General features: G+C 35.1%; 1 protein-coding gene across 1 annotated transcript in view; it reads left to right on the top strand.

Moving 5' to 3' along the window:
* Nucleotides 1–13,150, top strand: part of camk1da (calcium/calmodulin-dependent protein kinase 1Da) — a 179,672-nt gene that overhangs the window by 47,947 nt on the left and 118,575 nt on the right. The window contains exon 2 of the mRNA XM_061959156.2: nucleotides 652–783. Within this exon, the coding sequence (XP_061815140.1) occupies nucleotides 652–783 (132 nt within the window). The remainder of the gene's footprint in view (nucleotides 1–651; nucleotides 784–13,150) is intronic.

Here is a 13,150-nt window from a genome sequence, read left to right as displayed (position 1 = left end):
ATAACACCTGAGCAGTGCCAGAAACTCATCGACTCCATGCCACGCCGCATTAACGCAGTAATTGAGGCAAAAGGAGCTCCAACCAAGTATTGAGTATTGTACATGCTCATATTTTTCATTTTCATACTTTTCAGTTGGCCAACATTTCTAAAAATCCCTTTTTTGTATTAGCCTTAAGTAATATTCTAATTTTGTGACACACGGAATTTTGGATTTTCATTTGTTGCCACTTCAAATCATCAAAATTAAATGAAATAAACATTTGAATGCATCAGTCTGTGTGCAATGAATAAATATAATGTACAAGTTACACCTTTTGAATGCAATTACTGAAATAAATCAAGTTTTTCAAAATATTCTAATTTACTGGCTTTTACCTGTATATGTTTACTTTTTTTCCAGCACTTACAAAATATTGTTATGTATATCTTTTTTTATGATTTAAAAAAAAAAAAAAAAAAAGTTTTTAAATAGATTCTTGAAAATGATGAATGGATTCAAAATGTGAATAAAGAAAATATCCATTTGGACGTGACGCACCTCGTTCATAACTTGAATGCCTTTCTGTCAGAGAGCTTCATCAAGTTTCTGGAGCAGAAGAAGAATCCCATCACTCTTCTTTGAAGACCTTTCATTCTGTCCTCTTTGCAGGGGAGCTTTTTCTGAGGTGGTGCTGGCCCAGGAGAAGCTGACAGGGAAGATGTTTGCGGTCAAGTGCATACCCAAGAAGGCTCTGAAGGGGAAAGAGAGCAGCTTGGAGAACGAGATCGCCGTGCTGAGGAAGTGAGAGCAAACACACACACACACACACACACACACACACACACACACACACACACAGACACACACACACACACACACACACACACACACACACACACACACACACACACACACACACACACACACACACACACACACACACACACAGGTGTGAGACGTACCTGGTTGTTACATCTCTTTCTCTCTTTGCCATGCCTTACATTCACCTCTACTTCTGGCCCCGCCTCCACCCACAGAGACAAAGTGAATGAATATTGAGGTTTGGGCACTAATGGTGCGTCACACATTCTAAAAGCACTAATGGTGTGTCACACATTGTAAAAGCACTAATGGTGTGTCACACATTCTAAAAGCACTAATGGTGCGTCACACATTCTAAAAGCACTAATGGTGTGTCACACATTCTAAAAGCACTAATGGTGTGTCACACATTCTAAAAGCACTAATGGTGCGTCACACATTCTAAAAGCACTAATGGTGTGTCACACATTCTAAAAGCACTAATGGTGAGTCACACATTCTAAAAGCACTAATGGTGTGTCACACATTCTAAAAGCACTAATGGTGCGTCACACATTCTAAAAGCACTAATGGTGCGTCACACATTCTAAAAGCACTAATGGTGTGTCACACATTCTAAAAGCACTAATGGTGCGTCACACATTCTAAAAGCACTAATGGTGTGTCACACATTGTAAAAGCACTAATGGTGTGTCACACATTCTAAAAGCACTAATGGTGCGTCACACATTCTAAAAGCACTAATGGTGTGTCACACATTCTAAAAGCACTAATGGTGTGTCACACATTCTAAAAGCACTAATGGTGCGTCACACATTCTAAAAGCACTAATGGTGCGTCACACATTCTAAAAGCACTAATGGTGCGTCACACATTCTAAAAGCACTAATGGTGTGTCACACATTGTAAAAGCACTAATGGTGTGTCACACATTCTAAAAGCACTAATGGTGCGTCACACATTCTAAAAGCACTAATGGTGTGTCACACATTCTAAAAGCACTAATGGTGCGTCACACATTCTAAAAGCACTAATGGTGCGTCACACATTCTAAAAGCACTAATGGTGTGTCACACATTCTAAAAGCACTAATGGTGAGTCACACATTCTAAAAGCACTAATGGTGTGTCACACATTCTAAAGGCACTAATGGTGCGTCACACATTCTAAAAGCACTAATGGTGCGTCACACATTGTAAAAGCACTAATGGTGCGTCACACATTCTAAAAGCACTAATGGTGCGTCACACATTCTAAAAACACTAATGGTGTGTCACACATTCTAAAAGCACTAATGGTGCGTCACACATTGTAAAAGCACTAATGGTGCGTCACACATTCTAAAAGCACTAATGGTGCGTCACACATTCTAAAAGCACTAATGGTGCGTCACACATTGTAAAAGCACTAATGGTGTGTCACACATTCTAAAAGCACTAATGCTGCGTCACACATTCTAAAAGCACTAATGGTGTGTCACACATTCTAAAAGCACTAATGCTGCGTCACACATTCTAAAAGCACTAATGGTGAGTCACACATTCTAAAAGCACTAATGGTGCGTCACACATTCTAAAAGCACTAATGGTGCGTCACACATTCTAAAAGCACTAATGGTGTGTCACACATTCTAAAAGCACTAATGGTGTGTCACACATTCTAAAAGCACTAATGGTGTGTCACACATTCTAAAAGCACTAATGGTGTGTCACACATTCTAAAAGCACTAATGGTGAGTCACACATTCTAAAAGCACTAATGGTGTGTCACACATTCTAAAAGCACTAATGGTGTGTCACACATTGTAAAAGCACTAATGGTGTGTCACACATTCTAAAAGCACTAATGGTGCGTCACACATTCTAAAAGCACTAATGGTGTGTCACACATTGTAAAAGCACTAATGGTGTGTCACACATTCTAAAAGCACTAATGGTGCGTCACACATTGTAAAAGCACTAATGGTGTGTCACACATTCTAAAAGCACTAATGGTGCGTCACACATTGTAAAAGCACTAATGGTGTGTCACACATTCTAAAAGCACTAATGGTGTGTCACACATTGTAAAAGCACTAATGGTGTGTCACACATTCTAAAAGCACTAATGGTGCGTCACACATTCTAAAAGCACTAATGGTGTGTCACACATTGTAAAAGCACTAATGGTGTGTCACACATTCTAAAAGCACTAATGGTGCGTCACACATTGTAAAAGCACTAATGGTGTGTCACACATTCTAAAAGCACTAATGGTGCGTCACACATTGTAAAAGCACTAATGGTGTGTCACACATTCTAAAAGCACTAATGGTGCGTCACACATTGTAAAAGCACTAATGGTGTGTCACACATTCTAAAAGCACTAGTGGTGCGTCACACATTCTAAAAGCACTAATGGTGCGTCACACATTGTAAAAGCACTAATGGTGTGTCACACATTCTAAAAGCACTAGTGGTGCGTCACACATTCTAAAAGCACTAATGGTGTGTCACACATTCTAAAAGCACTAATGGTGCGTCACACATTCTAAAAGCACTAATGGTGCGTCACACATTCTAAAAGCACTAATGGTGCGTCACACATTCTAAAAGCACTAATGGTGCGTCACACATTCTAAAAGCACTAATGGTGTGTCACACATTCTAAAAGCACTAATGGTGTGTCACACATTCTAAAAGCACTAATGCTGCGTCACACATTCTAAAAGCACTAATGGTGTGTCACACATTCTAAAAGCACTAATGCTGCGTCACACATTCTAAAAGCACTAATGGTGAGTCACACATTCTAAAAGCACTAATGGTGTGTCACACATTCTAAAAGCACTAATGCTGCGTCACACATTCTAAAAGCACTAATGGTGTGTCACACATTCTAAAAGCACTAATGGTGCGTCACACATTCTAAAAGCACTAATGGTGTGTCACACATTCTAAAAGCACTAATGGTGTGTCACACATTCTAAAAGCACTAATGCTGCGTCACACATTCTAAAAGCACTAATGGTGTGTCACACATTCTAAAAGCACTAATGGTGTGTCACACATTGTAAAAGCACTAATGGTGTGTCACACATTCTAAAAGCACTAATAGTGTGTCACACATTCTAAAAGCACTAATGGTGTGTCACACATTCTAAAAGCACTAATGGTGCGTCACACATTCTAAAAGCACTAATGGTGCGTCACACATTCTAAAAGCACTAATGGTGCGTCACACATTCTAAAAGCACTAATGGTGCGTCACACATTCTAAAAGCACTAATGGTGCGTCACACATTCTAAAAGCACTAATGCTGCGTCACACATTGTAAAAGCACTAATGGTGAGTCACACATTCTAAAAGCACTAATGGTGTGTCACACATTCTAAAAGCACTAATGGTGCGTCACACATTCTAAAAGCACTAATGGTGCGTCACACATTCTAAAAGCACTAATGGTGTGTCACACATTCTAAAAGCACTAATGGTGCGTCACACATTCTAAAAGCACTAATGGTGCGTCACACATTGTAAAAGCACTAATGGTGCGTCACACATTCTAAAAGCACTAATGGTGCGTCACACATTCTAAAAGCACTAATGGTGTGTCACACATTCTAAAAGCACTAATGGTGCGTCACACATTGTAAAAGCACTAATGGTGCGTCACACATTCTAAAAGCACTAATGCTGCGTCACACATTGTAAAAGCACTAATGGTGAGTCACACATTCTAAAAGCACTAATGGTGTGTCACACATTCTAAAAGCACTAATGGTGCGTCACACATTCTAAAAGCACTAATGGTGCGTCACACATTCTAAAAGCACTAATGGTGTGTCACACATTCTAAAAGCACTAATGGTGCGTCACACATTGTAAAAGCACTAATGGTGCGTCACACATTCTAAAAGCACTAATGCTGCGTCACACATTGTAAAAGCACTAATGGTGAGTCACACATTCTAAAAGCACTAATGGTGTGTCACACATTCTAAAAGCACTAATGGTGCGTCACACATTCTAAAAGCACTAATGGTGCGTCACACATTCTAAAAGCACTAATGGTGTGTCACACATTCTAAAAGCACTAATGGTGCGTCACACATTCTAAAAGCACTAATGGTGCGTCACACATTGTAAAAGCACTAATGGTGCGTCACACATTCTAAAAGCACTAATGGTGCGTCACACATTCTAAAAGCACTAATGGTGTGTCACACATTCTAAAAGCACTAATGGTGCGTCACACATTGTAAAAGCACTAATGGTGCGTCACACATTCTAAAAGCACTAATGGTGCGTCACACATTCTAAAAGCACTAATGGTGCGTCACACATTGTAAAAGCACTAATGGTGTGTCACACATTGTAAAAGCACTAATGGTGTGTCACACATTCTAAAAGCACTAATGGTGCGTCACACATTCTAAGTATTGTTATTATACATGTTACACAATGTACATGAAGTATTGTTATTATACATGTTACACAACGTACATGAAGTATTGTTATTATACATGTTACACAACGTACATGAAGTATTGTTATTATACATGTTACACAATGTACATGAAGTATTGTTATTATACATGTTACACAATGTACATGAAGTATTGTTATTATACATGTTACACAATGTACATGAAGTATTGTTATTATACATGTTACACAACGTACATGAAGTATTGTTATTATACATGTTACACAACGTACATGAAGTATTGTTATTATACATGTTACACAACGTACATGAAGTATTGTTATTATACATGTTACACAATGTACATGAAGTATTGTTATTATACATGTTACACAACGTACATGAAGTATTGTTATTATACATGTTACACAATGTACATGAAGTATTGTTATTATACATGTTACACAATGTACATGAAGTATTGTTATTATACATGTTACACAATGTACATGAAGTATTGTTATTATACATGTTACACAATGTACAGGAAGTATTGTTATTATACATGTTACACAATGTACATGAAGTATTGTTATTATACATGTTACACAACGTACATGAAGTATTGTTATTATACATGTTACACAACGTACATGAAGTATTGTTATTATACATGTTACACAATGTACATGAAGTATTGTTATTATACATGTTACACAATGTACATGAAGTATTGTTATTATACATGTTACACAATGTACAGGAAGTATTGTTATTATACATGTTACACAATGTACATGAAGTATTGTTATTATACATGTTACACAACGTACATGAAGTATTGTTATTATACATGTTACACAACGTACATGAAGTATTGTATTATACATGTTACACAACGTACATGAAGTATTGTTATTATACATGTTACACAACGTACATGAAGTATTGTATTATACATGTTACACAACGTACATGAAGTATTGTTATTATACATGTTACACAACGTACATGAAGTATTGTTATTATACATGTTACACAACGTACGTGAAGTATTGTTATTATACATGTTACACAACGTGCGTGAAGTATTGTTATTATACATGTTACACAACGTACATGAAGTATTGCTATTATACATGTTACACAATGTACATGAAGTATTGCTATTATACATGTTACACAACGTACATGAAGTATTGTTATTATACATGTTACACAGCGTACATGAAGTATTGTTATTATACATGTTACACAACGTACATGAAGTATTGTTATTATACATGTTACACAACGTACATGAAGTATTGTTATTATACATGTTACACAACGTACATGAAGTATTGTTATTATACATGTTACACAACGTACATGAAGTATTGTTATTATACATGTTACACAACGTACATGAAGTATTGTTATTATACATGTTACACAACGTACATGAAGTATTGTTATTATACATGTTACACAACGTACATGAAGTATTGCTATTATACATGTTACACAACGTACATGAAGTATTGTTATTATACATGTTACACAACGTACATGAAGTATTGTTATTATACATGTTACACAGCGTACATGAAGTATTGTTATTATACATGTTACACAATGTACATGAAGTATTGTTATTATACATGTTACACAACGTACATGAAGTATTGTTATTATACATGTTACACAACGTACATGAAGTATTGTTATTATACATGTTACACAACGTACATGAAGTATTGTTATTATACATGTTACACAACGTACATGAAGTATTGTTATTATACATGTTACACAACGTACATGAAGTATTGTTATTATACATGTTACACAATGTACATGAAGTATTGTTATTATACATGTTACACAACGTACATGAAGTATTGTTATTATACATGTTACACAACGTACATGAAGTATTGTTGTTACACAATGTACATGAAGTATTGTTATTATACATGTTACACAACATACATGAAGTATTGTTATTATACATGTTACACAACGTACATGAAGTATTGTTATTATACATGTTACACAATGTACATGAAGTATTGTTATTATACATGTTACACAACGTACATGAAGTATTGTTATTATACATGTTACACAACGTACATGAAGTATTGTTATTATACATGTTACACAACGTACATGAAGTATTGTTATTATACATGTTACACAATGTACATGAAGTATTGTTATTATACATGTTACACAACGTACATGAAGTATTGTTATACATGTTACACAACGTACATGAAGTATTGTTATTATACATGTTACACAACGTACATGAAGTATTGTTATTATACATGTTACACAATGTACATGAAGTATTGTTATTATACATGTTACACAACGTACATGAAGTATTGTTATTATACATGTTACACAACGTACATGAAGTATTGTTATTATACATGTTACACAACGTACATGAAGTATTGTTATTATACATGTTACACAACGTACATGAAGTATTGTTATTATACATGTTACACAACGTACATGAAGTATTGTTATTATACATGTTACACAATGTACATGAAGTATTGTTATTATACATGTTACACAACGTACATGAAGTATTGTTATTATACATGTTACACAACGTACATGAAGTATTGTTATTATACATGTTACACAACGTACATGAAGTATTGTTATTATACATGTTACACAACGTACATGAAGTATTGTTATTATACATGTTACACAACGTACATGAAGTATTGTTATTATACATGTTACACAACGTACATGAAGTATTGCTATTATACATGTTACACAACGTACATGAAGTATTGTTATTATACATGTTACACAACGTACATGAAGTATTGTTATTATACATGTTACACAGCGTACATGAAGTATTGTTATTATACATGTTACACAATGTACATGAAGTATTGTTATTATACATGTTACACAACGTACATGAAGTATTGTTATTATACATGTTACACAACGTACATGAAGTATTGTTATTATACATGTTACACAACGTACATGAAGTATTGTTATTATACATGTTACACAACGTACATGAAGTATTGTTATTATACATGTTACACAACGTACATGAAGTATTGTTATTATACATGTTACACAATGTACATGAAGTATTGTTATTATACATGTTACACAACGTACATGAAGTATTGTTATTATACATGTTACACAACGTACATGAAGTATTGTTGTTACACAATGTACATGAAGTATTGTTATTATACATGTTACACAACATACATGAAGTATTGTTATTATACATGTTACACAACGTACATGAAGTATTGTTATTATACATGTTACACAATGTACATGAAGTATTGTTATTATACATGTTACACAACGTACATGAAGTATTGTTATTATACATGTTACACAACGTACATGAAGTATTGTTATTATACATGTTACACAACGTACATGAAGTATTGTTATTATACATGTTACACAATGTACATGAAGTATTGTTATTATACATGTTACACAACGTACATGAAGTATTGTTATACATGTTACACAACGTACATGAAGTATTGTTATTATACATGTTACACAACGTACATGAAGTATTGTTATTATACATGTTACACAATGTACATGAAGTATTGTTATTATACATGTTACACAACGTACATGAAGTATTGTTATTATACATGTTACACAACGTACATGAAGTATTGTTATTATACATGTTACACAACGTACATGAAGTATTGTTATTATACATGTTACACAACGTACATGAAGTATTGTTATTATACATGTTACACAACGTACATGAAGTATTGTTATTATACATGTTACACAATGTACATGAAGTATTGTTATTATACATGTTACACAACGTACATGAAGTATTGTTATTATACATGTTACACAATGTACATGAAGTATTGTTATTATACATGTTACACAACGTACATGAAGTATTGTTATTATACATGTTACACAATGTACATGAAGTATTGTTATTATACATGTTACACAACGTACATGAAGTATTGTTATTATACATGTTACACAATGTACATGAAGTATTGTTATTATACATGTTACACAACGTACATGAAGTATTGTTATTATACATGTTACACAACGTACATGAAGTATTGTTATTATACATGTTACACAACGTACATGAAGTATTGTTATTATACATGTTACACAACGTACATGAAGTATTGTTATTATACATGTTACACAACGTACATGAAGTATTGTTATTATACATGTTACACAACGTACATGAAGTATTGTTATTATACATGTTACACAACGTACATGAAGTATTGTTATTATACATGTTACACAACGTACATGAAGTATTGTTATTATACATGTTACACAACGTACATGAAGTATTGTCATTATACATGTTACACAACGTACATGAAGTATTGTTATACATGTTACACAATGTACATGAAGTATTGTTATTATACATGTTACACAACGTACATGAAGTATTGTTATTATACATGTTACACAACGTACATGAAGTATTGTTATTATACATGTTACACAACGTACATGAAGTATTGTTATTATACATGTTACACAATGTACATGAAGTATTGTTATTATACATGTTACACAACATACATGAAGTATTGTTATTATACATGTTACACAACGTACATGAAGTATTGTTATTATACATGTTACACAACGTACATGAAGTATTGTTATTATACATGTTACACAACGTACATGAAGTATTGTTATTATACATGTTACACAACGTACATGAAGTATTGTTATTATACATGTTACACAACGTACATGAAGTATTGTTATTATACATGTTACACAACGTACATGAAGTATTGTTATTATACATGTTACACAACGTACATGAAGTATTGTTATTATACATGTTACACAGCGTACATGAAGTATTGTTATTATACATGTTACACAACGTACATGAAGTATTGTTATTATACATGTTACACAACGTACATGAAGTATTGTTGAATGCATTTTTAAAGTGATTTAGAGGTAGAATTGATTGCTAACATTAGCTGCATTGCTAGCCACCAAGAACGAGACAATTTTCAACTGTTAGAATGCAAAAAAAGTTGTTTTTTTTTTAAACGTGTTCACCACCAAATATTCAAAATACTTTGCCCTTCTCAGAAAGTATGAACTCCATTCACAAGTCCAGCACACGTCCTTCAAGGAAAACCATTCCTCTGGCGTCCTCTTGGCTTTTCTGCAGCACTCACACATTATCAGCCCTTAAACACACACACACACACACACACACACACACACACACACACACACACACACACACACACACACACACACACACACACACACACTGTTTCCACCTTTTTGTGCACACGTCTACAAATGAGTCACATCACAACTCTGCCAACGCAGCAGTCGTACACTTGTAATGACTGACATACTCACCTGGGAGTGTGTGTGTGTGTGTGTGTGTGTGTGTGTGTGTGTGTGTGTGTGTGTGTGTGTGCTCCCAAAGAAGAAATGCTGGTAATCATATTAGGAGGCGATCACATGTTAGCTGTGCAGACAAACATGGCCACTGTGTAACCATGGCGATATTAGACCTGAGCAAGGGCTATAAATCTATGCTAGTTGTTGTCAAGTAGTGGGAGCGTGCTATGTTATGTGAGCCTTGTGCTTTATCAGTATCATGCTTCCAAAAAGACGGGCACTAGCAAACGTGCTGGATATAGACGTTCCAAAAAAGGACAGTAATCATTTCAGTGTTGTATATATTGTTAATGTTGCTAATCAACTTGAAGGTTTTTGTATTTATTGACTTGCATTTCATTTGTCAGCATCAAAGTTGGTCAAAAAAGGTTTTCAATTTGAATAAGGATTTTCCTTTTCATTTCAGGCATGTTGATGCAAATAGTTCCTAGGCAGTGGTTTATGTCAATGACACAAATAGTTCCTAGGCAGTGGTTTATGTCAATGACACAAATAGTTCCTAGGCAGTGGTTTATGTCAATGACACAAATAGTTCCTAGGCAGTGGTTTATGTCAATGACACAAATAGTTCCTAGGCAGTGGTTTATGTCAATGACACAGATAGTTCCAAGGCAGTGGTTTATGTAAATGACACAAATAGTTCCAAGGCTGTGGTTTATGTCAATGACACAAATAGTTCCAAGGCTGTGGTTTATGCCAATGACACAAATAGTTCCAAGGCTGTGATTTATGTCAAGGACACAAATAGTTCCAAGGCTGTGGTTTATGTCAATGACACAAATAGTTCCTAGGCAGTGGTTTATGTCAATGACACAAATAGTTCCAAGGCTGTGGTTTATGTCAATGACACAAATAGTTCCTAGGCTGTGGTTTATGTCAATGACACAAATAGTTCCAAGGCTGTGGTTTATGTCAATGACACAAATAGTTCCAAGGCAGTGGTTTATGCCAATGACACAAATAGTTCCAAGGCTGTGGTTTATGTCAAGGACACAAATAGTTCCTAGGCAGTGGTTTATGTCAATGACACAAATAGTTCCTAGGCAGTGGTTTATGCCAATGACACAAATAGTTCCAAGGCAGTGGTTTATGTCAATGACACAAATAGTTCCTAGGCTGTGGTTTATGTCAATGACACAAATAGTTCCTAGGCAGTGGTTTATGCCAATGACACAAATAGTTCCAAGGCTGTGGTTTATGTCAATGACACAAATAGTTCCAAGGCTGTGGTTTATGTCAATGACACAAATAGTTCCAAGGCTGTGGTTTATGTCAATGACACAAATAGTTCCTAGGCAGTGGTTTATGTCAATGACACAAATAGTTCCAAGGCTGTGGTTTATGTCAATGACACAAATAGTTCCTAGGCAGTGGTTTATGTCAATGACACAAATAGTTCCAAGGCTGTGGTTCATGTCAATGACACAAATAGTTCCAAGGCAGTGGTTTATGTCAATGACACAAATAGTTCCTAGGCAGTGGTTTATGTCAATGACACAAATAGTTCCTCGGCAGTGGTTCATGTCAATGACACAAATAGTTCCTAGGCTGTGGTTTATGTCAATGACACAAATAGTTCCTAGGCAGTGGTTTATGTCAATGACACAAATAGTTCCTAGGCAGTGGTTTATGTCAATGACACAAATAGTTCCTAGGCAGTGGTTTATGTCAATGACACAAATAGTTCCAAGGCTGTGGTTTATGTCAATGACACAAATAGTTCCAAGGCTGTGGTTTATGTCAATGACACAAATAGTTCCTAGGCAGTGGTTTATGTCAATGACACAAATAGTTCCTAGGCAGTGGTTTATGTCAATGACACAAATAGTTCCAAGGCAGTGGTTTATGTCAAGGACACAAATAGTTCCTAGGCAGTGGTTTATGTCAATGACACAAATAGTTCCAAGGCAGTGGTTTATGTCAAGGACACAAATAGTTCCTAGGCAGTTGTTTATGTCAATGACACAAATAGTTCCTAGGCAGTGGTTTATGTCAATGACACAAATAGTTCCAAGGCAGTGGTTTATGTCAAGGACACAAATAGTTCCTAGGCAGTGGTTTATGTCAATGACACAAATAGTTCCTAGGCAGTGGTTTATGTCAATGACACAAATAGTTCCAAGGCTGTGGTTTATGTCAATGACACAAATAGTTCCAAGGCTGTGGTTTATGTCAATGACACAAATAGTTCCTAGGCAGTGGTTTATGTCAATGACACAAATAGTTCCAAGGCTGTGGTTTATGTCAATGACACAAATAGTTCCAAGGCTGTGGTTTATGTCAATGACACAAATAGTTCCAAGGCTGTGGTTTATGTCAATGACACAAATAGTTCCTAGGCAGTGGTTTATGTCAATGACACAAATAGTTCCAAGGCAGTGGTTTATGTCAATGACACAAATAGTTCCAAGGCAGTGGTTTATGTCAATGACACAAATAGTTCCAAGGCAGTGG

The sequence above is a fragment of the Nerophis lumbriciformis genome, linkage group LG05, assembly GCF_033978685.3.
Source record: "Nerophis lumbriciformis linkage group LG05, RoL_Nlum_v2.1, whole genome shotgun sequence".
Taxonomy (NCBI): Eukaryota; Metazoa; Chordata; class Actinopteri; order Syngnathiformes; family Syngnathidae; genus Nerophis; species Nerophis lumbriciformis.
Note: the sequence above shows the minus strand (reverse complement) of the source record. Positions and strands in the feature narration are given on the sequence as shown.